We start from the raw sequence: 26,998 nt of genomic DNA on the forward strand, positions 1-26,998 counted from the left end.
TACATTATGCAAAGTAAAGAGAATTACTGTTGTAGCTTTTAAACTGGCCACGTGATGGGAACATGTTAAAGAATCTAATTCAACTTATTTTAATGATGTGAAAAAGTGAGAATCACAACAACAATACGACAAATACGACGCAACATTTGACAGATATGCAAGAAAAGCTTAGTGGTTTTTATGGACGTTGGACTTAAATTATTGTTTTGATAATTCAGTTTCGTATTCTTTTGTCCCCGTTCAATAAAGTTTTTTCACATTCTGATTTGGTGGTTTTTGTTTTTGTAACAAAGGAAATACTAAGTTACTAACAACTAATAAGGATTCCTTATAGGAGGAGCTCTAAGCTTAGCCAATAGCCATTATAGTTGAACTTTATTTTGTCTCTTTCTTTTGTCCTTATACTCTGTTTCTGCTTACGTCATTTATTCATTGATTAGATTTACTACTACAAAAGACATCTCTCTTTCTTGCGAAATCTTAAACACGTGTTTTTGACTGACAAACCGCAAACGTTCCGTACAGACAAGAAGACAGGAACAATTAGCCAAAAAAAAATATAAATATTAAAAAAATAATAATGCCTCCTAAGATTTGTATCAGTCATCATCACTCCACAGGCTCTTTTGATCATCCGAGTGAGATTTCTTCTTTGTCCCCAACTTTCCACAACCAAACGTGTGGTATCATCAATCAATTAGTTGCTAAGTAGAGAAACAGAGCATTTCAAGACTTTGAAGATGCTACTGAGCCGGGTCTAATGGCATTTGCATCTCATCTATTTGTTATTCACAATTCTTCTAAGGCTTTGTCTCTGAGCCACTAGGACCAAGAGATTCGTCTTTGGTCTCAACAATCTCCATGCCCGCGGTTTTGCTCCTTTTGTTCCTCCTCTCCTGCCAAAATGCGAAAATCTTGTTTCATTTATGAATACAGAAACATGTATATAACTATATTGTTACAGCTTTAGACCATCATAAGAATATTTTAGTACCTTGTGAAAAGGGTGTTCATCAGATTCAAGCATGCGCGCAACCTGACTCATTCTAGGACGTTTCTCTGCTTCAGGATCAACACATCTAAGGGAAACCAAGAGTGCACGTTTCAAAGCACTTTTACTAGGTCTAGGTTCAAGTCTTGGATCCACAACTTCTTCTGCTCTTCTTGTTCCAACCATCATCTTTAGCCATTCAACAAGATTCACCTGCCAATATACAAGCCCGTTCAATAGTTTCAGGAAATTAACATATTCATAACTTTTTCCGATACATTAACAAAATCAAGACCAATTAACCAAGCCTCACCTCATTAGCAGGACGACCATAATCAACTGGATCTCGACCAGTTATAGCTTCAAGAAGCAAGACACCAAAGCTATATATATCACTCTTTTCGTTTAAAAGACCTGTATTAGCATATTCTGGTGCTACATATCTGAAAACAATAACAAAAACAACATCAATGATTTCTTTGTAAGGACATCATCTGAGAAGATAATAATAACCTTAATGGCCTGAGGAGGGTACAAAGTTTTGGACTTTACCCAAAGGTACCCATGACTCTGGTAGTGATGTGACTCTCACCCGAGTCCAAGAGCTTGGCTAACCCAAAGTCAGAGAGTTTTGCATTAAACTCATCATCAATCAATATATTACTTGCTTTTATGTCTCTGTGGACCACTTTTGGTTCTATTGCTTCATGCAAGTAAGCAAGCCTGTAAAGTTGTACAAATTGCAGACCCTTTTAATAATCAAGCATTGAACATATCCAACAAAAGCTAAACTGTTTCAAACCACTTACGCTTGTGCAGTACCAGTAATGATTTTCATCCGTGCTTCCCAAGTGAGATTTCCATGTTGCCGCATTGCTCCATGTAGCCATTGTTCTAAGTTACCACTATTAACATACTCATAAACAAGCATCCTGCATTCATCATTATATTTAGATTCAGTACAATCCAATTGCTCAAATGGATTAAAGACAAGTGAGACTCACCGATGAACTCCCTCTATGCAATATCCTAAAAGCCTAACAAGATTCTTGTGCCGTACATGACCAATAGCCTCAACTTCTACCCGAAATTCCTTCTCAGCTTGCCCTCTAGAGACCAAAATTGGGAAAGGATTATTAAGTTACAAAAACATAAGATTGACAAACATTTTGATATTCAAGTTGAAAACTTACAGATTGTTCAGAAGCTTCTTTACAGCAACCTCGGTACCATTAACAAGTTTACCCCTATAAACTACTCCATAACCACCCTCTCCAAGCACATTCACTGGAGCAAAACGGTTGGTTGCTAGCTCAAGATCCCTAAGAGTAAACCAGTGTCCCCAACCAAGATGGGATATTTCTGGTAAACCAACCAAAGGAGATGCTGTTACAGGTCCTCCTCCATACTGTCTCCCAGCACTTCCAAAGCCTCCTTCTTCACCAGAATGAGAACTACAAGCTCTCTCATGGTGATTCACAGAGCTACATTGACTCAAAGTGTCATTATCACTAGACTTGGTTCTTCCCAAGTGAGACATCATCGTTTTTCCAGTGGATTTATCATTCATTTCTATATATAAACTTTCGGGGTGAGGATTCTGAAACCCAGCCCTGTCGACTCTGATATCTTTGGACACATGTGGTATTTGGTTGAAAGGAAACTTGCTTGAAGACCTTCTAGATTTCCGACGGAATGTGATCCATAGAGACAAGATGCAGAGAATCATAACTATGAATACTCCAACTACCAAACATACCCATACCCACAACTTCAAACCCTTCAAACCAAAAAATGATATCTTCTTGGACATTTCAGCGTTTAAAGAACTCTCAGGTGGCATCTCTGGTCCTGTATGCTTCTCTTACAACTTCACTATAATCACCTAAAACAAGAGAGTGTATCACATTCACATATAAACACTTGCATACATCACACAAGGACTAAAAAGAAATCTTTCACACTTCTCATTTCACATTTAGCCACCAAAACAGAAAGCGTAGAAGCAATGGTAGATAACTCAATCTGAGGCCACATGGAACAATCTAATAGATGTGAGTTAAAAAAAACCTTCACAGACACAGTAAGAAATTAAAAAAACGCACACTTTCATTGGTATAAGTAAAAATATAGCGGCATATCAACAAATAAGTTATGGGCATTACGTGTCCCCACAAAAGATGGGAGCTTGAAGAAACAAGAGAATCTCGGCTTTAAAAAAATCATCGAAAAAAGCATCACTTAACTTTGAAGCAAGAGACAATTTACAGAGAATCAATCACATAATGATATCAAAAGAAAACATTCAAGGAAAGATTTCTGGGTCTTATGGAAAAAAAAGAAGACTGAAGAAGTTACCTTAGTTAGTATGTTGGGAGAGAGACTAAAGCTTTGTCCTTTAGATTTGTCTTCATCTTAGAACAGAACAGATGAAACAATGGAAAAAGAAAAGGCTCCGTTTTTTTAATCTGTTTCTGAAGCAAACAACAGTAAATTAATTGGCAGAGATGTACCAATAATGAATTGTAGAGTTTGAGCTAAAATTAATTTACCCACAAGGAACTTGATTCAGGGTTATGGTTAAAAGCCAAAAAAAATATTAATATAGCAAGGAAGTGTGTGTGTGTGTGTATATAGAGTTACACAGTAATGGGTTAATGGGGAACAGAAGAAAAAAACTTTGGTGAAAAATGGTTTAGTGGGAGAAAGCTTTGTTTGCAATGGAGGAAACAAGAAAGAGAGAAGAAGTGAGCAGTGAAGGGAAAGCAAAGACAGTGGATTTGTCAACTGTGACATTTATAGCTACTTGAAGAATTAAAGATATATATTTTTACAATTTTTACTTTTACTTATCTATAAATAAATAAAAATTATTTCATAAAAAAAATTGAAGTGGATAGAGAGATAGATAGGGGAGGGAATTCCCAAACACAGGCTTTGGAATTTTTAGGTCAATATTATTCTCACTCTTCAATATACCTTTTTTTCTTCCTTTCACATGTCTAGTTTTGGATTCTATCAAAATTTACAAAAAAATTTTCTGTACTTCAAATATTTTATTATAATATACTATAAGCTTATTGAAGACTTTATATTAGTATTTTTATTTTGATCGAGGAGAATAATATATAGCATTCAAATGCACATTTAGAGAAATTTTTGTCTTTGTTTTGGGGAATGTTACAACTCCATAAGTCATATCTAAGAAACCAATGTGCCTTTCTTGGAGAAAATGAATTCATATGAGAGAGAGAGAGATTTAAAAGCCTTTGATGGAGGCTTTACTTGAAGCATAACTTTTGGATAAAGTTTTATGCCTACAGATTAATAAATCTTATCAGCTTTTAAACATAATCATATTCATTTTAAGTTTTAATAAAGATCATTTTGGATATGGTAAGTCCCTAATAATTTATACTACAAACGTTTGCACTAGCATGTTGGTCGTTGTGTGATTGGTTGATGGTGGGTGGAGTTACAGGCTAAGGCCAAGTTTTTGCAGAGGAAGAATGGCCAATTTTACTGAATATTGTTGTTGCTGCCATGTGATCACGTGCTTCTCACGTGTCTTACACCTCCTTTTAGCTAGATTCGTCCTCAAGTGTTATTCTCCCAAAGTTTTGTGATTCGTTAGTTTTTGAATTTATGTGATTTGATGGAGAAAATGTGATGGAAAGTCAGAAAAGAATGATTACTCTTGATCAAATTATTGATACTAGATTTATATTACTTCTCCATGTGTGTAATTTATGCTATTATTGACTCCCATATGTCATATTTCTTTTTACAAAAAAAAAAAAAAATCTAATGATATAGATAATGAACCCATATGGGGTGATGGCGCAAGTTGACAAGTGTCATTAGAATCAGATCATAAATTCAACAGACTACGTACTTCAAATCGATTTAAGTAATTTATCTACAAAATTTTGGTATTGAGGTGGATGGGAAACGAATGAGATTCAATCAAACTTATGCTTGAATCCTTTGATTTTATGCCGTCATGGCTAGCATTCGCAAGGCATTCTTCGATCCCATCATTAAGCAAAAGAAGTCACATATAGGTAAGCTTCATCACTCGAAGATTTTTGGTGTTTTCAAATATAGAAATAATTATTTAAAGCAAATCCAATTGTCGTATATACTATATACACCCGTATGTGTGTATTATTGCGTTTCCTTTTTGTAACACTTTTATAGGTAAAGATATAAAGATGGATTAAAGAGGAAAAGTTTTTCTTTCGTGTGTGATTCATCAATTTTTATGTCTCTCCTTTCAAACTTTTCTCCTTTGCTTTGACCACCAATAAGACATAAGCATCCACAACGGCTATTATTAGGAGACCGACAATCCTAGTACCACGGTCCTTTCAATGCTCAATACAACAATAACCGTATGAACACATTCTCTCTACCTCCGTTTTTTTATAGTTTCGACTTCCAAGACTCGATGCTCCGTTTTAAAACATTTATGTGAATAAACACACATAAAAAGATACAAAAATAAAACATGTACTATCTTTTTATCTTCGTCTTCAAAACAACACTTAATTATGATAAAACATACGTAACAATTTACTGCTAAAAAAGAAGCTTAGAATTCTAATACACAAATTGTTATTGAGGTAAAGTGTCATATATAAATTTATCAAAATCAAGATAAAAGAGGAAAGCCAAGCCCATATTTCAACAACCATAAACAAAAAGTCTTAAACCGTACATTTACATATGTTTTCCTCTTACTTGAATCATAGGGACAAATTTCTCAATTATAAGTTTAAGAATTTGACATAAGAAAACTTTAAGCAAAATTCCATATAACTACTATGTCTTCATTGATGTTGCACTAGGTGATTTTAATATTTGATACAATTATTGTATAGTTATACAAATAGTAATAATGACTTCATGGCCCAATGGATAAGGCGCTGGTCTACGAAACCAGAGATTCTGGGTTCGATCCCCAGTGAAGTCGTCTTTTTCATTTTTGCTTTAACACGTCACGTCACACGTGTTCGTCACAAACGAATTTGAGGCGGTTTACTTTGGTCTGACATAAAATAATTCTTATTTTTTCTCCAAAACAATATTTGAAAATTTTCCTGACCTCTCAAACAGAAATTGAAAATTGAAATCTCAGAGGAACACAGTATAGAAAATAAAATAAAACGAATTTTTGCAGTGGCGAAGCTTGGAGCCTCTTTCATGTGATGGCCTTGAACTTCTTCTCCACTTCTCTTCACCCAATTTCAAACCCATCTTCTTCCTCTCGATCCAAACAGAGCCATCATCTCCTTCTGCAACTCTCTTCTCCTCCAGCAACACGTGTCCGCTCCGAGCGAAGTGAAATCGGCGTCACTGACGACAACAACAACAACAACGATACTTCTTCGTCTTCTTTCTCCGGTACATGACCCGATTTATGGTTGTTCATTCTTGGTTTTTAGTGGAATTTGCCAAATTGGGTCTTCACTGAACTTAGGAATTGAGAAAAAAGTTTCGATCTTTTTGCGTGATTTCTATGTAGAAATGTGAAAGTTTCATCTTTTGAGTTCTGATTACCATCGAATTCGTTTCCTTGTAGGTTCTTCGTCTTCTTCATCAGTACGCACACAACTAGATCTCCTTGAGCAGCTAACTTCAACAAGTGATGGTACATGACTTGCTCTTTTCTCTTAGAATTGGATTTTGATTAGAATCGTAGAATCACCTGAGGTTTTATATCAATCATCAGGGTACTTAAGTGATGGTGGTGGCTCAAGAGGACTCACTATTCGTGACCAATTGGCTGGACTTGTTGGTGACAGAGACGATGATTTCAGCATTCCCTTAGGCAAGAACTTAAAGAAAGTGAGTCCTAAATTCTTAACGATATCTCAGAAAAGGAACATTAAGAGACAAAGCTACCTTAATGAGGTCTCTCAGAGGAATGATTCTGTTTTCTTTGCTACTATTGGCGCCTTTGTAATCCTTCCTCCTTTGGTCATTCTAGCTATTGCTATCTTAACTGGCTATGTTCAACTCTTCCCTTAAGTATAAATTTATATACTTTGTCAAATTTGCATATAGCAGGAGTTGCTTGTATTCAGAAATCAGATTGTCCAATGATAAATATAGGTTGATCTTTTCTTTGAAAATCTTGGTACAATGTAAGAAAATAGGTTCTTCATGTGTTATCTTGTGTACAGTTACTTTGTGTTTATAATCTATCAAGAGGTTATATGTCCGCACACTTTGTGGGTGTGAACCCTAGCCTAGACCTCTTTGTATCATAGAGTATATGGAAATTCTGTTGCTGGTAGTTTCCGATGATCGAGAAGGTAGATTTTGGAGTTCCTAGAATTGCCAAGCAAACCAAATCCTCGCTCAACCAAATGAAGGAGTTCTCAGCAGGGAAATTCCAAACTGTGCCGTCTACAAATGCAATCCCGAGCTCAGGTAGGTGGATGTTGTTCTCCTCTATGCCAGATACATTGAAGCAAGGATCAAGGACCGGGAAATCTCTAAATATTGGGTAGTTTTCTTTCATTTTCTCTGCAAACTTGTTTTTGATGATCTCATATGCAGGTTCTGCGAAATAGCTTAAGGTTGTACCAGAATCAATGATGGTTCCACCATCACCATCTGATGAGATATTCCATGTTTCTTCAGGTATGTCTAGAGCTTTGCCGCCGACTAGAATGGATTTGATCTGTATATAGTAAAATGTCTCCACTGAATTCTCCTTCCCGTTCACAAAAGAAGTGAAGTTCAGATTTGTGTGGTTCAGCAAATCTTTGTCTTCTCCAAATATCAACTTGCTGCTTACATTGGTGTTGCTGTTTCTATCGACAAGACAGTAGGAAAAGGAATGGCCATAGAGAGACTGAAGCTGAGAAGAAAACGAAAGAGGTCCTCTTCCTAACCCAAGCAGACCTGAAGCACCACTGAAGAGACCTCGGTTCCAATGGCCACACCCAAACATCATATTTCCCACCTTGTACTCTGAGCTTCCTCCCTCAGTGGTCGTGAGATTAACGGTGAAAGTCTCAACCGCGAAATCTCCAGTTGTGTTCGACCTGTCTCCATACCAGTAGAAATAAGGGCACGATTGGTTATCTGATTCGCACTGTACTGGAGGATCGGGTGATGAGATAAGGCTGCATCTAGGGTCATTGCATGTTATGTTCTTGAATGAAGCGGACGTTTTTGGATCATAAAACATACCGTTTTGATGGAAACAGTCGTAGCAAGGAAGGCATTGGAGCCAGTTTAAGTCACTCCCTGTGTCAAGAATCAATGAGAAGTGTTTTGGTGGTGTGCCCACAAGCACGTCCATGAAGTATTCACCAGAACCGAGCGTCATACCAGACTCAAGTGTTGCTATCAGCTTCCCCGGTGAAACCTCTGGAGCTCCCACCAAAGAAATATCTGAGGTAATCTTCTTCCTAACCTTCTCGTTTTTCTGTTTCTTCGATTTGTTGAACCGAGCATGAAGCGTCTTAATTCTTGTGAGGTCTTGGATTTGAAGATCAACAACTGAATGTGTTGTTCTCTTTGTTTCTTGTTTAATCCTTGATTGAGGCTTCACCGATTCTCTGGTATGTTCCTTGGAAGGATCATGTTCCTTGGAGGAGAAACCGCAATCGTTGCTTGTTGAAGAAGAAGCAGAACTGAAACGCATCGTATCTTGGGAATTAAACATGTTAAGGGATGAAGAGTAATGCTCATGTTTCCCTGAAAGAGTTCTACAGTCTCCGGAAAATGGTGAGACAGAGAACAAAATCAGGCCAAGAAGAAATATACTGAGTTTGGTCGACATTAAGCTGCTGCTGAGATTACTAATATTAATAAAACCATTCAAGAATAAGGAAGAAAAGAAAAGAGAAGAGAGACCTATGAGTGATTTTGAATTATAGCTTCTAAGGACAAAAGAGGAGCTAACATAAAAAAGAGTAGAGGATTTTGTGAAAGTCAATGGAATCGAAAATATTAAAATAAGTTACAATTCGATATCTATTTGACTGAGACAGAAAGCCATATCATACCAGAAAGCAAGAAAAATAAACAAGAAAACATTTTAAAAAATAAGAGAATATTGTAGGTGGTGATGGTCTTCTCTTCAGTGAGACTGGTTCAAACATGTGGAATCTTTAGTATTTTTGTTTTTCTGATTCGTAGTTTTCGTTGAAATGTGAAGTTACCCGCTTAACAGTAGTTGGTAGTACTACAAAAGTAAAACTTCAGGTAAGAATTACTTAATCCAACTTTTACTATGATAAACAACCTAATTTCCAATACGCTCTCCTCTACGTATTTTTATATTCAACTAGATTTTGTGGTGTATATATATATATATATATATATAAGCTCTTGAGCAATAGTCACATAATTAGCTCAAAAGCCAGCCACATCTATAACGGGATTTTTTAATTAAATTAAAGATCAAATAGATGATATACTTTAATTGACTGTAGAAGAGTCTTTCTAAGTGTGTTTGACTGTGACTAACCACATATGAACAGTTAAGAAAATTCTTTATTTAAAATAAATAAATTAAAAGATAGAGGAAACAAGAACGGAGAACCTATGTTGGAAATGCCCCCAAATCTTTGGAAAATTTGTAAGTAGAAAAGTTATTATTTTCCTTTAATTTGCAACACTATTCTTGTATTGTAAACAAAAATACTTGAATCAATTATTTTGAAAGAAATGATCTAAAGATAGTGACATAATTCAATAGATTTTTATTTTAATATACCAGTCAATTTTGTTTTCCTACCATTCATATTACACAAATGAGGAATTTCATGAAAGGCTGCCTTTCAGAATTTCTGTGTTTATACGAATCAAATAGTTTGTTAAAATCTAAAATGATTATTTATAAAATGAAATCAATAAAAGATCAAGTTCAGAAAAATGTATGTTGTTTTACTTAGATGTATTTTTGTAAATAAAGCAAAAGATTCGAATTTGACTTTCAGAGTTAATACTGTTTAAGTGTAACGTATTCCTAACTATATTGTGATGAACAAACTGATTAGCATTCAATTTGTTATAATCCCAACCAAACATTTCATTTTTAAGTGTGCACGTAATTCCAATATATTCCCATGTCTATCTTTCAAATCTACTTTTCAATTTTCATATTCAATTAACAAACCCTACATGTGTTTTTCTTTTTCTTTTTTGTCAAACGCTACATGTGTTTAGTAGATTAATATTTCATTTCAGTTTTTTAAAATATGTAGTGTTATATTATAACCGATTTGTTTGACGTAAAAAATGTGGTAAAGTTGTAGCCAAATTGCTTGTTTTTCTAATGTGAAGAAAACATCCTGAATCACTAATAAGACAACTATTGAGAACAAATCGGTAATCAATATCAAATAATAAGTAATCGTATGTTAAAAGAATAAAAAATAACAAATAAACACCATTTTCGTACGTCGTTAGTTTTTATTAGGTTTGGATTAAACTATTAAAACAATATGATTGTTACGAATCATGCGGTTCACGGGGTCAGACGAAATCATAAGTGTGGAGGTGCAACTACCAGAACTACGTACATTATTAAAACCTACCATTATACATCTCTTCTACATGTGCCGTTTCATTTATTACCTCACCACCCACTTTTCTCACTATAACCAAAATTTAATACCCTTCCACACTATTTCTTCGTTTTTTTGTCTTCCACATATTTCACTTATTTGTGTTTTCTCACCTGTTATAGCAAAATTACCACCTTGCATTCATGTGGCGTTTCACTTATATATTACTGACACGTCTACTAAAATTCAACATAATTTGAATGTGCTATGAAGGGTTGTAAACAATTAGAGTCAATTTTATCAATATGATGTATCTAATTTTTATACTTGACTGGTTTTAGGTAGATATCTGTTAATGAGCGCACTGAGCATGCATGCATTATATATCATACACCCACCAACTTCTAATTCAATAAATACTTCCAACTTTGTCCACTTTTTTGGTTATTTAATCAACTTTGTGTAGAGTTTATATATGAAACCAAAAAAAAAAAAAAAAAAAATCTCAAATAAAAGATATGAAAGATCAAATATCTTAAATCTAATGTTCCTAATAAAAATAATTGATTCACCGAATTCGAATAACTTAAAAAGTACACTGAAATTAACCCAATTCATATACAAAGAATTCGTACATATATATCTAAAATTTTAGTTTATTAAATACTACATGTTATGTATATAACTGAATGAAATTCCTAGGTACCATCGCCGCATGCTAAACAAGTTGTTAGCATGGCAACACATTATTTGTCACCATCAATATTATGCATTATTTTGACCACTCTTGTCTCCATCGCCGGAGCAAAAATCCCGGCGATTATAGTCTTCGGTGACTCTTCCGTAGATTCCGGCAATAATAACTTCATATCAACAATGGCCAGAGCCAATTTTGAGCCTTACGGTCGTGACTTCCCTGGTGGTCGCGCCACCGGACGCTTTTGTAACGGCCGTCTCTCCTCCGATTTCACTTCCGAGGCTTATGGCCTTAAACCGACCGTGCCAGCCTACCTAGATCCGTCCTATAATATATCTGATTTTGCTACCGGAGTTTGTTTTGCCTCCGCCGGCACCGGTTATGATAATTCCACAGCCGATGTGCTTGTAAGTCCACCATTCACCTCAAACAACCTAATTACGGCTGTTTCTTGCGTAACAAGAAACATCGAGATAATTTTCTTGTTTGACATTTTTAGGGCGTGATTCCGTTATGGAAAGAGGTCGAGTACTTCAAGGAATACCAAAGCAACCTTTCCGCCTATCTCGGCCATCGGAGAGCTGCCAAAATCATCAGAGAATCTCTGTACATAGTAAGCATAGGCACCAACGATTTCCTTGAGAACTACTACACATTACCGGACAGGAGATCTCAATTCAGCATCAGTCAGTACCAAGACTTCCTGGTCGAGATTGCTGAGGTGTTCTTAAAGGACATTTACAGACTTGGAGCTCGGAAAATGTCTTTCACTGGAATCTCACCTATGGGGTGTCTACCGCTGGAGAGAGTGACAAATCTTGACGACCCTTTTAGCTGTGCTCGGAGTTATAATGATTTGGCTGTAGATTTCAATGGGAGATTGAGAAGATTGGTGACAAAACTGAATAGAGAGCTTACTGGAATAAAGATTTATTTCGCTAATCCTTACGATATCATGTGGGATATTGTTACCAAACCTAATCTTTACGGTCTAGAGATATCAAGTTCTGCCTGTTGCGGTACTGGATTGTTCGAGATGGGATTTCTTTGCGGCCAGGACAATCCGTTAACTTGCAGTGATGCCAATAAGTTCGTTTTCTGGGACGCATTTCACCCGACCGAGAGGACTAATCAGATTGTGTCTGATCACTTCTTCAAGCATCTCAAGAATCTGTTTCATTGATCCTAAATTCCTATATAGTTTCTTTATCAGTACATTTACAATAGTTAAATTCAATTTCGAAGATTTAAGCCTCGAAAAGATGTGAAGAGTGCAGAGGATTTGATCAAATAAAGATGAATGAAAAAGAGCAGAGAAATGACTTGTTTCTTGAGCAAGAAGTATCAGAAAAAAACTTTTCCTCTGGCGTGTTAAGAATTCATTTGTAGTAATTTCATCATATATGTGATTTTTATTATTCCTGTCGAGAAGAAACAAATTACTTCTTCTTAACATATGATGCAAACTATAGATCAAAAATATCAAAAGTGTAATTTACTCACTAGAGATATATCATTAATTATTAATTTATTGTCTAAAACAAAAGCAATCGTTTGTTTTATCTTTTTGTACAAAGCTGAAAAAAGGAAACTTTATTACTAGGGTTTAGTGTTGCCATCTATAACAGATCTAAGTTCATCCCAACTTGCTGAGTCTCCTATGAAATCTCCACCGTTGCCGTTCCAGAAACTCATCAGGAGGTTATTATCATTACCAGTATATGTCGGTTGATTAAAACCAACTATATGTTGGTTCCAATAAGGATTCTGTGGCTGTGGAAGCGGCGGCTCGTGGGACATGGAATCTACTGTACGGTGGCTCGTGTGGTCGGAATCTAAGCTGCTGGTCTTAGAACAAGTGTCGGTTAAAGTGATAACCGGTTTTCGGTTTGGTGGTAAGATGGTTGGGTTTCTTTGAGATGTGACTCGTTTGAAGATTCTGCAAAGTGTCCATACCTCCTGTGGAAACAAGACACGCCCATTTAATAGATTCCAACTGTAGTAATATCTGAAAGCAATTTATGAATGCGTGACGCATTTTTTTGTTATACTATATGATTATTTAATTTTTATAAAGAAAATTCACGAAAAATACATAACTTCCATTGATTGCCATTGACTCAATGAAAAGAAAAAGTCTCAATTTAACTATAAGAGAATCCGATTCGAACAACAATAGCTACTAGAATGCCTTTTAGTTTATTGGAAAATACATTAACCAATTGATGATTTTCTAGTGGCTATACTTTTGTTGATTCAAACCAAATGATATCAATTTTGACTAGATGAACACATTTGACCCACTGTAAATTCCATAAAATGGTTGTGAAGTAACTTCCATTAGGATTATCGTGAACTAACTTTATCACATATCTCAAAGAATACTACTCTCATGATTCTTTCGTTTTTAAGTCTACTCTGGTCTAGTTTTAACAAAAAGTTGGGTCCATTTTGTGGAAAGAAAATATGTGATGTGGCTTTCTCAGTAGCTCTATCTCGTATGGAAATGTACATTCGTGACTGACTTTCTAAAGCATTTAACACCACGAATATTAGAAACTTGTCTCACTAAAAGTGGACAAGATGGGTTAGTCTGATGCATACCGGTTAATTTGTTATTTGTTCAAAAAGATTAGTTTATGATAAAATGAAATGATTCAAAATAAAACAACTCACTGCTTGTTGAGCTGGAGAGTCGGTTTTCGTGGTGGAGGGGAGGCGGAATTCATGCATCATCCAATCGGTTTTGGTGCCTTTACCGGCTGAACCAAGATAGTAAACCAGAGATTTCTTGAGACCAACACAGTCAAGATTGGAGTAAACCGGTTTATCAATACCAGTGGCTTTCCAGAAACCTGAACCGGTCACTCGGTTTGGTCGAACGCTATTCCTGTATTTCCTACCTCTCATGCAGAAGAAGTACCACTCCTTTTCTCCGACGCTGCTCACTCCTAATAAAATCCACAGTAACTGCTCATATTAATTTCGTGGAAAATTGTTTAGAGAAAATCAAAACTAAATAAAATACCCTTTCATTACATAGTTCGTGTTCTATATCTTCATGCGATGATGATAAAGGCGCACTATGCGATATTTCTGTGTAAGTATACTAAATTTTATTTTATTTGACCTGATCTTCGTATGGATGGATGGTCCCATATCATAAGTATATGGAAATGTACTAACTTATCGCATTCAAAATACAAATTTTTTTTTTATCGTTTTGATTCGAACAAGATCTCAAAGTGGACGTCCCTAATTTCTTGATAAAATCAGTAGAAAAAACAATAAAAACAACTATATGTAATGAGTTGATCATAATATACGATGCTGATATTTATAGAGGGGATGATCCAATAATTAAGAAGACTTACTTGGAAGATCCCAAGGATCGTACTTATAGATATCGATCTGTTTGATAAGTTCGAGTTTGATGGTTTTGTTCTCTACTTTTCTTCGAAGATAGTATCCTAAAAGCTCTTCATCCGTCGGATGAAACCTGAACCCAGGAAGTGGTGCTTCGTTTTCTTCTTCATGATCCTTACCTAAGTTACCTTCGCCACTCATCTTCACTACATCGATCTCTTTAGAACACCAATCAAGTCATTCTTTATAAAAAGTTCTCTATACATATATATAGTAAATATTTATCTATTTATTGATTATTTTTTTTGCCTGTTTAATTGGTGCTTGGTCAATTACGAATGACTTTGACTATTATTATGCACACAAGATCTTATAGACTTTCCCAAGTATTAAAATCTTTTACGGGTATTATTTTTAAAGAAATTTTTTATTTAATATTGGTTTATTCTATAAGAATGAATTCATCCATCTTTCTTATGGTCTTTGTGATTAATAACAAAATATTAATTTTATATTTTGAATGCGATAGTTTTCCTATAATTAGTGTGTTTCTGTGTTGTAACTAGAGAATCTGAAACCTCCAAAACCTAAAATAATTTAATTTAGGTCTATTGTTTTAATGATCCGAATGTTCTGCTTTCAAACTTTAAGTTTGTGTTATTTTGTCTTAAGACTTGTTTTGGCTGTGTTTGAAAGTTTTTTTTTTACAAGCACATAAAAAAAGAATTAAATTTGTTTATAGTTTAATAATTTTGATATTGGTGGGCTATGTTATGCAGAAAAGTCCAGGACATCGGAAAATAATTAAATCATTTATTGCAACTAATTTTATAGTATGATGTAATATATAATTGAAATTCAAACATGTCGTTATCAGTAGTTGTTACGTATTATACTGTAATTACATCAGATTATCAATAAACTGCAAATTCAATACATACGTATAGGTGAAGTTTTTGTCCAAAAAAAAAAAACGTATAGGTGAAGTCACGTGGTTGGACCATATAATAATTTTCCAAAATATTGAAAAGATGTAGTAAAAGATACTATTAAAATAAGATTCACATAGGAACCAAAGGATAACTTTTATATATGCCCTCCTTTGTGGACTAATTAAACTATTTTGATATATACCCGGGAGCCAAACACAAACTTAGATGGTAGACCAAATCAATAAAACAATTCCTTCAACTGCATTCCAAAGTGTACTTAGTTAGAGCACTCTGATTACTACTTTTCCTGTTATGATCCGAAATATTTAATAACTCTTTTGGATCAATCAACATATATTTTTTTTTGTGGAATTGTTTCCAACTAAAACAATAAATATAAAAAGTAACAGTACAGTAAGTGATAGAGAATTGGCAAATGAACTTTGGAGTTTACTGATCAGATTAACTATATAAAAACACACACACTATATTAGCATCTAAAAAGTTGAAATCAACGTATAACATAGTTATTTCATATTTTTGCCACACGAATATTTTTATCTTGACTAAACGACACAACTTTCTACTTATTATTTACAACAACTCTTACAGTTGCCGATCAGACTTGGTAGATAAGAAATTGGTAGAAACTATGTATAAGTTAAATCATGCTCATCTAAGGATGACACCTAAATGATCTCATAATTAGTCAGTACCCACTCCACTTAACATTTTTCTCACGAGAAAGTAAAATAGATGGAATGATTAGTAAAATAGTCCAAGAAAAAAAGTTTGGTCGACTCGACAAAGTTATTTGATCTCGTGACTAATATACATTTTCTGAAAACTTTTAATAATTAACTTAGCAAATACAATGTTGTTTTTCGAGTTTATTTGCCATGACAATTTCTCACCGCCTTAACAAATTCATTTTTAAAAAGTTCTAGAATCATTTTGGCTATTGGTTATTTATATATCAAACAAAATATAAAGGACAGAAATCCTTAGAAGATGTATAAAACGACGGCAAGGAGAAATAAACTATCAAAGAAGGTACAGGCGATAACTTAGCCAGGATTTAGCTCCTGTGCCAAATGGGAAAGTGACCCATTTGATCTATATAACATTCAAAGTCCTGATTTTGACTGTTGAATATTATCATAAAAACTCATTATAAAAAAACCAAAGTAATAAAAGTTGCCACAACAATATCAGTACGCATCCAATCTTCTCGGGAAGAGAAACAAAATCAAATTAAGAAAGGTTTTCAAAGAAGGAAGAGAGTCAAAGGAACATAATATCCAAATTTTCAACTTCATAAACTTTTTCTAAATTTATTCAACATGAAAAAGGAGGGAAACATTGAATGGTATCAATCAGTATCAGGTTTCTAAAAAGGGAATGTTCATACTTACAACAAAGAAAATTTAAACAACAATCAAAATTAGAAAGACAGCAAGAAAAGTAGAAAACTTTGGCATTTTGATTTACATTTATGAATTTCCACATTTATCATGAGGTCGGTGGAAGCGGCGGAGCAACAGTTATTTTAACCGCCGCAACAAGTCTTCAATTCTCCTTCCTCTCCGCCGCCAATCTGCCGACAAGTTTCTTTTCGTCTTAAGAAAATATATTGGGTCTCGTTTCGTACAACAAAGTGTAGTGTTTGGGCTTTACTCAGAAGCCCATAAGTATTTTATTATTATTTTTAGACAGTAAGGCCCAATAGTATTTTATTGTTACTGTCTGCGCTGAAACAATTTATGTTTTTCAGCAAAGTAATATCTTACTAATCAGTAATTACATACACCGTAACACCATCACGAATTTTCAGTACACGACAGAGTATAGGTATGATTGACTGACAACAATATAAAAAGGCTAAATTAGTTAGACTGTCTTATTAATTAAAAAGTAATATTGTACTATTACTATACTACTTCACTTAAATATTTATTCGACACACAAAAATAAACCATTCGTGTGAATGTTTCCCAAACACATTTGGGGCCGAAGCATTCGAGCGGGCGTACCACTCCAATTACCTGGTACACATAATTGAAGACTATAGTATGAAAATTAATGTTTTATGTTTTTGTCACCTAAATTTTTAATAAAATGCAGTTGCAGTTTGGTTGTCATTGTTCTGTTGATCCGTTCATTCCGCGTCCTGTATTTGGCTATCACAATTTCAATCTATGAAAATTTGAAATCCGTATGGTCAAAATTATATTTTAAAACCACATTGCTAGAGAATAATTAAAAAAATAATAATCTTCATGTGGAATTTATAGAAATTAATGATATACATTTCAGGAAAACTTAGCATGAAGTATATTATTTTAATGTGATGATTTTAGAAATACAAACCGAGACGCGGTATGGGATATGGTCCATTACAAGTAGGCACAATGGTCCACTAATAATTGTTATTACGACAACAGAATTAATTGCCTATTTAAAACGAAATGAATCATCGAAGAACATACTAGATCTTTTTCCAATTTACAACCAAAAAAAACATTATTAGGTGAGTAGTAAAAAGATTAAGGTTATCAGAAACTAACTGTAGTAGTATGTTGTGTGAAATTCTTTTGTATTTCTTATTAAGCCAAGGGTGCCCTTTCAATGCAACGTGATAAACGCCAAAAACGATGATATGAACAATTATAAACTCGTTGAGAGCATTGAACTCGGATAATAAATCATCTTTTATATACATCGTAGATAACAAACAAACACGTAATTAAATTTGACGTATAGCAAAAGACTTGAAGAATAAAACGTCAAGTTAAAGATAATTTTGGTATATATGAGAAAGGTATCGACAAAAACCATAACGCTATAGATGATTGTGATTTGACAAAAACACCCTCAAATCATTGTTTTCAGAGTTTTTTTAGATAAGGTACAGATAAGAAACCACCTCTAAAAATCAAGCAATAGATCTCATCGCTTAAAAGAAGAGAGAGATCTTCACTTGTATGTGTCCCACTGATTCCAACACAATGTCCCAGAACTTGCCACGTGTCGTTCATTTCAAAAGATTGCAGTACTGTTGTCCCTAGAGAATCATTATCTCCCTCGCTGTAATATCTTTATGCTCCTGTCACTTTCTGTCTGTACCCAAAAGAAGTAATGAACCTCTCTCATCTTCTTCTTCTCTGTTTCTTTCATGTTTTGTGAGTTGTTTCTCAACAATTTTCTGGTCTCTTAGAGTGAGAGGAGAGAGATAGAGAGTTGTGTTGGGCGTGGAACTTGGACTAGTTCCACATATCAGGTTATATAGATCTTCTCTTTCAACTTCTGATTCGTCCAGAAGCTTTCCTAATCTGGTCAGTAGTACTCTTTTTATACGGGTTTTTGGTTTTATAAGATGTGGCTATATTTGGAAATAACTATTTTGCAAGCTTTCCTAGATTGCCAGAATATAAAAAAAGATGTTTAACAAGAGAACGGACTCATGGACTTGCTTTAAATTTTAATTATTTTAAAATCATTCTATAATGATTAGAGTAAATAAACTATTAGGACTCTGAATTATAAAATTCGATTTTATATATGCTCCTCCTTGTATCTCTTAATCATAAGTTATCATTAGCTCTGTTCACTAGTGCTATAAAATATATTCTGAGGTTAATAAAACTTTTTTTTCTTTTTATTTTGAAATGTCTCCAGAGATCTGACATGGAACACCAAGGTTGGAGTTTTGAGGAGAATTATAGTTTGTCCACTAATAGAAGATCTATCAGGTATTATTTAATAATCTTTGATCTAATGTTTTCATTCATTAAAAAAAAAACTTTATAATATAGTCTGTGTGTGTGTGTATTGATGTCTAGGCCACAAGATGAACTAGTGGAGTTATTATGGCGAGATGGACAAGTGGTTCTGCAGAGCCAAACTCATAGAGAACAAACCCAAACCCAGAAACAAGATCATCATGAAGAAGCCCTAAGATCCAGCACCTTTCTTGAAGATCAAGAAACTGTCTCTTGGATCCAATACCCTCCAGATGAAGACCCATTCGAACCCGACGACTTCTCCTCCCACTTCTTCTCAACCATGGATCCCCTCCAGAGACCAACCTCAGAGACGGTTAAGCCTAAGTCCAGTCCTGAACCTCCTCAAGTCATGGTTAAGCCTAAGGCCTGTCCTGACCCTCCTCCTCAAGTCATGCCTCCTCCAAAATTTAGGTTAACAAATTCATCATCGGGGATTAGGGAAACAGAAATGGAACAGTACTCGGTAACGACCGTTGGACCTAGCCATTGCGGAAGCAACCCATCACAGAACGATCTCGATGTCTCAATGAGTCATGATCGAAGCAAAAACATAGAAGAAAAGCTTAATCCGAACGCAAGTTCCTCATCAGGTGGCTCCTCTGGTTGCAGCTTTGGCAAAGATATCAAAGAAATGGCTAGTGGAAGATGCATCACAACCGACCGTAAGAGAAAACGTATAAATCACACTGACGAATCTGTATCTCTATCAGATGTATGCTTCCTTTAATTCTAACTCATGATAATTACTTCTTGAAAACGTAATCTTGGTCTATCTCAGAGAGTAATACATAATACATTTTGCAGGCAATCGGTAACAAGTCGAACCAACGATCAGGATCAAACCGAAGGAGTCGAGCAGCTGAAGTTCATAATCTCTCCGAAAGGGTACTTCATCGGTTCGTCTATATAATATATAATATATAGTTTAATGTTAGAGAATCGTATAACATTTATACAAAGAAAACAGATACAAAACTCTGTTTTTTATTTTCTTCTTTTCATAACTTAAATAGAGGAGGAGAGATAGGATCAATGAGAGAATGAAGGCTTTGCAAGAACTAATACCTCACTGCAGTAAAGTGAGTTGATACAAATCAAATCTAAAAGTGAATCAGATTAAGAAATGAAGATTGATTCATTCATTGGTGTGTTTTTGCAGACTGATAAAGCTTCGATTTTAGACGAAGCCATAGATTATTTGAAATCACTTCAGTTACAGCTTCAAGTGATGTGGATGGGGAGTGGAATGGCGGCGGCGGCGGCTTCGGCTCCGATGATGTTCCCCGGAGTTCAACCTCAGCAGTTCATACGTCAGATACAGAGCCCGGTACAGTTACCTCGATTTCCGGTTATGGATCAGTCTGCAATTCAGAACAATCCCGGTTTAGTTTGCCAAAACCCGGTACAAAACCAGATCATCTCCGACCGGTTTGCTAGATACATCGGTGGGTTCCCACACATGCAGGCCGCGACTCAGGTAAGGCCAATACGAAGCCGTGTTTATTAAACGACGATTTTGGTAAAATGTTTTTTGGGTTTACTACATTAATACGAGATAAGAAAAAATGTTAAACCGACGTAGTTTTAGTTGACACGTTGTGTGGTTTTTTATTAGATGCAGCCGATGGAGATGTTGAGATTTAGTTCACCGGCGGGACAGCAAAGTCAACAACCGTCGTCTGTGCCGACGAAGACCACCGACGGTTCTCGTTTGGACCACTAGGTTGGTGAGCCACTTTTTTACTTCCTTATTTTTGGTATGTTTCTTTTTTATATCTATCTTTCTGAACATACTTAAAACGTTCAAGGATGTATTATTATAGAGTAAACGTGCAACTTCATTACGTTATTTTCTGTATATGTGAGTTTATGTATGTCAAAATGACATGATGAGATTTTTTGTAAACAACATCTTAAAAACAGGACATGTGATTTTTGTAATCGTAAAAACTTTGGGATGCAGTTTATTTTCTAATCAAAACAAGGATATATCTAAGTAATCGAAATTTTTTTCGAAAATAGAACTAGATGACACTTATAGATTATAGATCACACCTAATTTTGAAGATGTATCTAAAAGTCCATTCAATTTTTCTCTGTTCCCCTAATAAGAAATCATATGTTCATATTCAAAAAATAAGAAACACAAAAAAAAACTTTAAGAAAAACACAGATGATCAACCGTCTGGCTAGAGTTTGGTAAAATATTAATATCTTATGATTTCATATTGTTCCATAAATAAATAAAAAATCATAACATAAGCTTTTCTTGCTGATTGTCTAAAATTATGTATAGATGGAAAAAGCCAAATCACATGTGATGGAGCCAGATTTGAGTGAGAGTCATGTGTCAATTGTCAAAAACATCGACATTATAAGTCTTTAAGCCATGTGCATACTGGTCAGAATCTATTTAGCAATAATTGAGTTAAATATCTTAGATATTTTTGCATACTGTTTTCATATATAAATTTATTCCAAAGTTTGAAATAGTCGATCGAAAACACTTAACAATAGTAAAAGTTGAACCGATCAAAGGTTGGATACATACATTCAGACAGAGACACCCATATCATCAATCATGTTTCAATCTTCGTGGAACATCCACATAACATTATTTTAGTGGCAAAATAAAAAATGTGTTAAATATCACTAGAAATACAAAAAAATAAAAATAATATATAATATATGCTTCATCAATAGGTGTCTGGTCTTCAAATCATGTAAATCATATACTATTAAATTAAAATGCTAAGATGAGTTTCTTCCATTTCATTCAAGATTTGGTTTGGAGCAGGAGTAGTTCACGGATATGATTTTAGTGGATTGTTTATAATCGTGACTTTTGTTTTGTGTTTGATCGACTTGATCGACCCGGCCAACTTATGATCTTCCGTAAACTAAAGTCAAAAGCAATAATATTTCTTTCTTTTTTTGTATGAAAAAAGCAATGATATTTCACTGATCTCTACGGAGTAAAATCTCTTTCTTGGACTTCATTTGGCATAGATTCTTTTAGTTCGTTTCACATTCTCTTTCAGTACCAGAGATTTCTTCTGTATGTTTTAAATCTTGGTCATACCGTCTTTACAGCACTAGCCTCTAGTATCACAATAGATAATGATTTTCTAATACCAAAACCATATAGTCACTCATCTGGACTAGATAGATTTTGAAGTCCTCTAGTTTCTATGTAGTGAGATCCTCCATTCATTTCTCTTGACTTTCGTGAGGTTTGAGAATCCAGTCATGTAACCCATAGCAAATGATTCGACAACTGTATTACCCAATGTCACCATCTCAAATAAAGAAGAGAAATAGGATTATAGGAATACTGATCTTCCATGTGATCTAATTTTGTATATATCGCACACTTATCAAAATCCATTGTAAATTGTAGTTTTTTGCTTGAAAAGAAACGCAAATAGTATCAGCAGAAAAAAGCTACACAAATAGTACCACCACTTTTTTGTTTATCTTTAGAAAAACATTTTTATTACTATCCACACAAAAAACTACTAAGAAAGTTATAACATCATGTCAATAATTCAAAATCATTATCAATGTCAAAAAAATATTAGCTTTAACAATAACTAAACTCAGCCATCAAGCCCAGATAATTGTATTTAAGTATTTGAGTTTTTAAATTGCATTTGAGTAATTTACTCGTAAATCATAGCTCATGGAATTAAACTAAAAATTTCTTAAAAAAAGGATAAAAATCCAGTAAACGTTGGAATTTTATGGTAAAAGTTCGTCTTCAATTCTTACGAAACTCATCATAGCTATCAATATCATACCTATTAAAATCATTAGAATCGTCTAGAAACCTTTTTTAAAAGAATTTACATCGTCAGGTCTTAAGAAACAAAATATTTATTATTTACCAGATACAGACATAAAAGCTGACGTGTTGACATTTTAATTTGATGGAAAACGTATAAATGCACGACACGTGCTCCTACTGGACCACTTGATAAGTTACGTAACTTATCAAGCTTACCGAAACGAACACGTGATAACAGAGAACTAAATTCACAATTTTTGTTATTGATAAAAGAAAATATTTAAATTTTGAAAAAGTAATATTAACATATACTAGAAGCTATATAATTAGCAAATAATATAGAAATGAACTACTTATCTAATTTTAGTTCTAAATTATTTACCAATAATTTGTTCATATCTTGAAATTGTTAATTGTATATCTTAAATCTTTGACTGAATTTAACTCTTTTAATATTAAAATAATTAAATAATTAATCTTAAGGTATTTAATAAATAAAAATTACTAAAAAAACTACAATAAAAGATCTATATCCAATAAGAAAATTAATAATTATATTGATAATTAGGGAGCATATGCGTTATTATAAATTACAACCTAACCTACTTTACCGACCCAAAGCCTAAAAAATCCGACCTTTTTTTGTTTTCTCTCTCTAGAAGTCTCTCTGTTTTCATCTTTCTCTCTCTCTCTCTAGCTCTTCTTCCTCGTTTCTGGCTTTTCTGGGAATTTTGATCCTTTGGCCCCCATTGCTCGCTTGAATTACGAATCAGATATCGCCGATCGTCGTAGATCTGCGTTGATACTGTCCGGCTGAGTAAACAGGGTGAACAAAAACCAAAAACAGAGAGGGGGTTTAAAAATCCTGAAGAAAATCGCATGAATTTGTTTGGAAGCCTGATTTTTTCATCTTCGATTTCGAGCCACTTCACGACTTGTCTTCTCATCTTTATTCTTCATTTCTCTCCCCAGCTTAATAGTAATAATAATAATAATAATAGTAATCGTAATTCCAATAATCTCGAGAGTAATCGTTTGATCAATTGAAAAAAAAATCATGGAGTCCAGGAAAAACTCTGATCGTCAAATGCGTAGAGGTACTGTTTTCTTCAACCTCCATCGAAAAGTCTGTTACTTTTTTGTGAAATCGCTTACGGATTGTTATCGTTGATGTATAGGAAGGATCTAGGGTTCTTACTCTAGATTATAATCTGGGTAATTTGGTTTATCAAACAAAATTTGATTTTTTTTTTAATGGGTCCTCAATTTTATCCCTCGTGCTGAATTCTCTGTCGGTGATTTGATTCCTTCGTGGCGTTTACTTGTTTGGATGTATCTGCTGATTGCCACAAGTTTTGTTTTTGTGGGGTTGTTTAATTCTGATAATCACTATTGTTTCTTTGTTAGAAGAATTGATACTTTATTGGACTTTGGACGGTCGTTAATTCGTGTGCTTTGTTTTCATATAGCTAATTGCTTTTCAGCTGGTGAGAGGATGAAGACAAGGTCGCCCTCCGTGATTGTGATCGGAGGTGGTTTCGGTGGGATTTCAGCTGCTCGCACTCTTCAGGATGCTTCCTTTCAGGTTTGTGATGTTTCATGTTTTATACAATATATCCTGATAGCTGATTTTGATATCTCTTTCTCACGGTGTGGTTCTTGGTGTTTAGGTTATGGTACTGGAGTCCCGTGACAGAATTGGTGGACGAGTTCACACTGATTACTCATTTGGTTTTCCTGTTGATCTTGGTGCATCATGGTAATCTCACGGCTCTTTCATCCTGTCATTAGATGATGTTTTGGTTTTGGTTTTTGGTTAACTTTAGGCTAACACAGCAACATCGTTATGTCACAGGCTGCATGGAGTATGCAAGGAGAATCCTCTCGCACCAGTTATTGGAAGACTTGGACTGCCCTTGTATCGTACTAGCGGTGACAATTCCGTCCTGTATGATCATGATCTCGAGAGGTTTGCTTGAATATTTCGATTTTGTTACCTCCATCTTTTTATTCTTGTTTGACACCTTAAAACTCACAGTGCAATTCTTTTGTTTCTGTAGCTATGCTCTGTTTGATATGGATGGCAACCAAGTTCCTCAAGAATTGGTAACTCAGATTGGCGTAACGTTTGAGCGTATTTTGGAAGAGGTATGTCCTTCACATTCATTTAGATTTCTTCTTTATTCCTATTCTCGTATTTCTTGATGTTGCAAGTCTTTGATTGATGCTCATGCTAACTAGATTCGTCTATTGCAAACACAGATCAATAAAGTCAGGGATGAGCAGGATGCTGACATTTCAATTTCTCAGGCTTTCTCAATTGTCTTTTCTAGGAAACCCGAGCTGAGGTTTGTATACATAATGTCTCATTTTCTCAATTTCTTTAGGCAATGCACTTTTGCAAGCTTGGTTTCATGGTTGAATTTTGAATTTTCACATCCAGGTTAGAGGGGCTTGCACACAACGTACTTCAATGGTATGTATGCCGCATGGAAGGATGGTTTGCCGCAGATGCTGAAACCATCTCTGCAAAGTGTTGGGACCAGGTTAGTTACATTCTTTCTCTCGTAGTTAAGAGTTTTTTTTGTATAGACTGCTTCTTGAATTTTTGGTTTAACACTCCGAGAAATGTGCAGGAGGAATTGTTGCCTGGTGGACACGGTCTTATGGTTAGAGGGTATCGTCCTGTCATCAATACTCTGGCGAAAGGTCTTGATATCCGAGTAGGCCACAGGTAAGCTTTTGCGTTTTTCAAGAGTTATGGCATTCGTTTAGTGTTTCACAGTCATAACCTCGTGTTTCTCCTTCTCTCAGGGTTACTAAGATTGTCAGGCGGTACAATGGAGTGAAGGTAACGACAGAAAACGGGCAAACTTTTGTTGCGGATGCTGCAGTCATTGCTGTCCCTCTTGGAGTTTTAAAATCGGGAACCATAAAGTTCGAACCTAAGCTACCTGAGTGGAAACAAGAAGCAATCAACGACCTAGGAGTAGGTATTGAGAACAAGATCATACTACATTTTGAGAAAGTCTTTTGGCCGAAAGTAGAGTTTCTAGGAGTGGTAGCTGAAACCTCCTACGGTTGCAGTTATTTTTTGAACCTGCACAAGGCCACGGGTCATCCGGTTCTGGTTTACATGCCGGCTGGTCAGCTTGCCAAAGACATTGAGAAAATGTCTGATGAAGCAGCTGCAAATTTCGCCGTCTTGCAACTCCAGAGAATTCTTCCCGATGCATTGCCTCCGGTACAGTATCTCGTGTCGAGGTGGGGATCTGATGTGAATTCAATGGGATCTTATAGCTATGATATCGTGGGCAAACCTCATGATCTCTACGAGAGGCTTAGGGTTCCAGTGGATAACTTATTCTTTGCCGGTGAAGCGACGAGCTCGAGCTTCCCGGGCTCGGTTCACGGCGCTTATTCAACTGGATTGATGGCAGCTGAAGATTGTAGGATGCGAGTTCTGGAGCGGTATGGTGAGTTGGATCTGTTCCAGCCTGTGATGGGCGAGGAAGGACCTGCCTCTGTACCTCTTCTTATATCTCGTCTCTAAACTCCATCAGTTATCGTTTACTAGAAGGAACCTCAAGTGATGATTGTCTTAATATGAAACTAAAATTATTCTCGTGTCGGATCGTTTAAAACATTCCCAGTCTTATTTTCTCAGTGTTTTTAATTCAATAAATTGGAACATTATATCCTTGTGATATTATTTATATATGATAATCATCTTTAAGAATTCAAGTACTATTTTCTTTTCTCACTTGTGCTAACTAATATAAACACCAATCTTGAAAGAGGTTAAATTGAATACAATAAGAAGAAAAAATACAAAATGAATAAAATCAGATTTAAAGGACCGATGTTGCAAAAGGTAAACCACCGTGTTTTGTAAATATGAGTATCT

General features: G+C 35.0%; 7 protein-coding genes, 1 long non-coding RNA gene and 1 other non-coding gene across 18 annotated transcripts, besides 1 other annotated feature; 5 read left to right on the top strand and 4 right to left on the bottom strand.

The window, feature by feature from the left end:
- Positions 1-353: 353 nt before the first annotated feature.
- Positions 354-3,803, bottom strand: AT2G42960 (Protein kinase superfamily protein). 5 transcript variants are annotated; one of them, NM_001337005.1, is made up of 9 exons: positions 3,544-3,803; positions 3,350-3,465; positions 2,185-2,876; positions 1,996-2,100; positions 1,801-1,923; positions 1,544-1,714; positions 1,305-1,434; positions 995-1,204; positions 354-896 (listed from the first exon to the last, which is right to left on the bottom strand). In NM_001337005.1, exons 3-9 carry the CDS (start codon positions 2,832-2,834, stop codon positions 801-803), a joined length of 1,485 nt encoding a protein of 494 aa, NP_001325098.1. In that variant the 5' UTR covers positions 2,835-2,876; positions 3,350-3,465; positions 3,544-3,803; the 3' UTR covers positions 354-800. The 5 variants fall into 5 exon arrangements, with proteins under 5 accessions (NP_001325098.1, NP_001325100.1, NP_001325099.1 ...); NM_001337004.1 differs by having other exon boundaries at positions 3,350-3,803; NM_001337002.1 differs by lacking the exon at positions 3,544-3,803 and having other exon boundaries at positions 355-896; positions 2,185-2,866; positions 3,350-3,479.
- Positions 3,804-5,893: 2,090 nt separating this feature from the next.
- AT2G42970 lies at positions 5,894-5,966 on the top strand. Its single transcript has one exon. It is a non-coding gene; the product is annotated as a tRNA-Arg (tRNA).
- A 106-nt stretch (positions 5,967-6,072) lies between these two features.
- Positions 6,073-7,140, top strand: AT2G42975 (myosin-G heavy chain-like protein). Its single transcript, NM_180049.4, has 3 exons — positions 6,073-6,397; positions 6,576-6,644; positions 6,726-7,140. The coding sequence occupies exons 1-3, from the start codon at positions 6,202-6,204 to the stop codon at positions 7,022-7,024; spliced, it is 564 nt and encodes a 187-aa protein (NP_850380.1). The 5' UTR covers positions 6,073-6,201; the 3' UTR covers positions 7,025-7,140.
- A 68-nt stretch (positions 7,141-7,208) lies between these two features.
- AT2G42980 (Eukaryotic aspartyl protease family protein) lies at positions 7,209-8,983 on the bottom strand (the record flags this gene model as incomplete). The annotated part of the gene is made up of 1 exon (NM_129859.2): positions 7,209-8,983. The coding sequence occupies exon 1, from the start codon at positions 8,790-8,792 to the stop codon at positions 7,209-7,211; it is 1,584 nt and encodes a 527-aa protein (NP_181826.1). The 5' UTR covers positions 8,793-8,983.
- Positions 8,984-11,147: 2,164 nt separating this feature from the next.
- On the top strand, positions 11,148-12,767 carry AT2G42990 (GDSL-like Lipase/Acylhydrolase superfamily protein). Its single transcript, NM_129860.4, has 2 exons — positions 11,148-11,628; positions 11,721-12,767. The coding sequence occupies exons 1-2, from the start codon at positions 11,260-11,262 to the stop codon at positions 12,402-12,404; spliced, it is 1,053 nt and encodes a 350-aa protein (NP_181827.2). The 5' UTR covers positions 11,148-11,259; the 3' UTR covers positions 12,405-12,767.
- Positions 12,661-14,840, bottom strand: NAC042 (NAC domain containing protein 42). Of its 2 annotated transcripts, none has more exons than NM_129861.3 (3): positions 14,596-14,840; positions 13,898-14,172; positions 12,661-13,180 (listed from the first exon to the last, which is right to left on the bottom strand). In NM_129861.3, the coding sequence occupies exons 1-3, from the start codon at positions 14,786-14,788 to the stop codon at positions 12,821-12,823; spliced, it is 828 nt and encodes a 275-aa protein (NP_181828.1). In that variant the 5' UTR covers positions 14,789-14,840; the 3' UTR covers positions 12,661-12,820. The 2 variants fall into 2 exon arrangements, with proteins under 2 accessions (NP_181828.1, NP_001324496.1); NM_001337006.1 differs by having other exon boundaries at positions 14,261-14,840.
- A 1,942-nt stretch (positions 14,841-16,782) lies between these two features.
- On the bottom strand, positions 16,783-17,068 carry AT2G09410. The gene has a single exon (NR_140531.1). It is a non-coding gene; the product is annotated as an other RNA (long non-coding RNA).
- Positions 17,069-18,304: 1,236 nt separating this feature from the next.
- Positions 18,305-21,291, top strand: PIF4 (phytochrome interacting factor 4). 5 transcript variants are annotated; one of them, NM_001337007.1, is made up of 7 exons: positions 18,305-19,092; positions 19,198-19,271; positions 19,362-20,016; positions 20,109-20,189; positions 20,318-20,383; positions 20,464-20,781; positions 20,920-21,285. In NM_001337007.1, exons 1-7 carry the CDS (start codon positions 19,081-19,083, stop codon positions 21,025-21,027), a joined length of 1,314 nt encoding a protein of 437 aa, NP_001323428.1. In that variant the 5' UTR covers positions 18,305-19,080; the 3' UTR covers positions 21,028-21,285. The 5 variants fall into 5 exon arrangements, with proteins under 5 accessions (NP_001323428.1, NP_565991.2, NP_001323427.1 ...); NM_129862.3 differs by having other exon boundaries at positions 18,305-18,854; NM_180050.1 differs by having other exon boundaries at positions 18,631-18,854; positions 20,926-21,254.
- Positions 21,292-23,706: 2,415 nt separating this feature from the next.
- On the top strand, positions 23,707-26,839 carry PAO2 (polyamine oxidase 2). The gene is made up of 9 exons (NM_129863.3): positions 23,707-24,188; positions 24,561-24,676; positions 24,762-24,850; positions 24,947-25,060; positions 25,152-25,239; positions 25,354-25,439; positions 25,535-25,637; positions 25,728-25,825; positions 25,906-26,839. The coding sequence occupies exons 1-9, from the start codon at positions 24,149-24,151 to the stop codon at positions 26,642-26,644; spliced, it is 1,473 nt and encodes a 490-aa protein (NP_181830.1). The 5' UTR covers positions 23,707-24,148; the 3' UTR covers positions 26,645-26,839.
- Positions 23,971-24,138: a sequence feature (AT2G43020.uORF1).
- Positions 26,840-26,998: the final 159 nt, after the last annotated feature.

The sequence above is a fragment of the Arabidopsis thaliana genome, chromosome 2, assembly GCF_000001735.4.
Source record: "Arabidopsis thaliana chromosome 2, partial sequence".
Lineage (NCBI taxonomy): Eukaryota > Viridiplantae > Streptophyta > Magnoliopsida > Brassicales > Brassicaceae > Arabidopsis > Arabidopsis thaliana.

What these genes read in the sequence shown, in the direction of transcription:
- AT2G42960 (NM_001337005.1), bottom strand. Translation starts at nt 2,834, where the DNA reads ATGCCACCTGAGAGTTCTTTAAACGCTGAAATGTCCAAGAAGATATCA. An exon ending in TGCATAGAGGGAGTTCATCG is followed by an intron (nt 1,924 to 1,995) that starts GTGAGTCTCACT and finishes TGATGAATGCAG; the next exon opens with GATGCTTGTTTATGAGTATG. An exon ending in ATGGTCGTCCTGCTAATGAG is followed by an intron (nt 1,205 to 1,304) that starts GTGAGGCTTGGT and finishes GTATATTGGCAG; the next exon opens with GTGAATCTTGTTGAATGGCT.
- AT2G42975 (NM_180049.4), top strand. Translation starts at nt 6,202, where the DNA reads ATGGCCTTGAACTTCTTCTCCACTTCTCTTCACCCAATTTCAAACCCA. An exon ending in TTCTTCGTCTTCTTTCTCCG is followed by an intron (nt 6,398 to 6,575) that starts GTACATGACCCG and finishes GTTTCCTTGTAG; the next exon opens with GTTCTTCGTCTTCTTCATCA. An exon ending in GCTAACTTCAACAAGTGATG is followed by an intron (nt 6,645 to 6,725) that starts GTACATGACTTG and finishes ATCAATCATCAG; the next exon opens with GGTACTTAAGTGATGGTGGT.
- AT2G42990 (NM_129860.4), top strand. Translation starts at nt 11,260, where the DNA reads ATGGCAACACATTATTTGTCACCATCAATATTATGCATTATTTTGACC. An exon ending in ATTCCACAGCCGATGTGCTT is followed by an intron (nt 11,629 to 11,720) that starts GTAAGTCCACCA and finishes TGACATTTTTAG; the next exon opens with GGCGTGATTCCGTTATGGAA.
- NAC042 (NM_129861.3), bottom strand. Translation starts at nt 14,788, where the DNA reads ATGAGTGGCGAAGGTAACTTAGGTAAGGATCATGAAGAAGAAAACGAA. An exon ending in CGATCCTTGGGATCTTCCAA is followed by an intron (nt 14,173 to 14,595) that starts GTAAGTCTTCTT and finishes GGATTTTATTAG; the next exon opens with GAGTGAGCAGCGTCGGAGAA. An exon ending in ACTCTCCAGCTCAACAAGCA is followed by an intron (nt 13,181 to 13,897) that starts GTGAGTTGTTTT and finishes TTGTTTCCACAG; the next exon opens with GAGGTATGGACACTTTGCAG.
- PIF4 (NM_001337009.1), top strand. Translation starts at nt 19,081, where the DNA reads ATGCTCCTCCTTGTATCTCTTAATCATAAGTTATCATTAGCTCTGTTC. An exon ending in ACTAATAGAAGATCTATCAG is followed by an intron (nt 19,272 to 19,361) that starts GTATTATTTAAT and finishes ATTGATGTCTAG; the next exon opens with GCCACAAGATGAACTAGTGG. An exon ending in AATCTGTATCTCTATCAGAT is followed by an intron (nt 20,017 to 20,108) that starts GTATGCTTCCTT and finishes TACATTTTGCAG; the next exon opens with GCAATCGGTAACAAGTCGAA.
- PAO2 (NM_129863.3), top strand. Translation starts at nt 24,149, where the DNA reads ATGGAGTCCAGGAAAAACTCTGATCGTCAAATGCGTAGAG. An exon ending in TATGATCATGATCTCGAGAG is followed by an intron (nt 25,061 to 25,151) that starts GTTTGCTTGAAT and finishes TTGTTTCTGTAG; the next exon opens with CTATGCTCTGTTTGATATGG. An exon ending in TCTAGGAAACCCGAGCTGAG is followed by an intron (nt 25,440 to 25,534) that starts GTTTGTATACAT and finishes TTTCACATCCAG; the next exon opens with GTTAGAGGGGCTTGCACACA.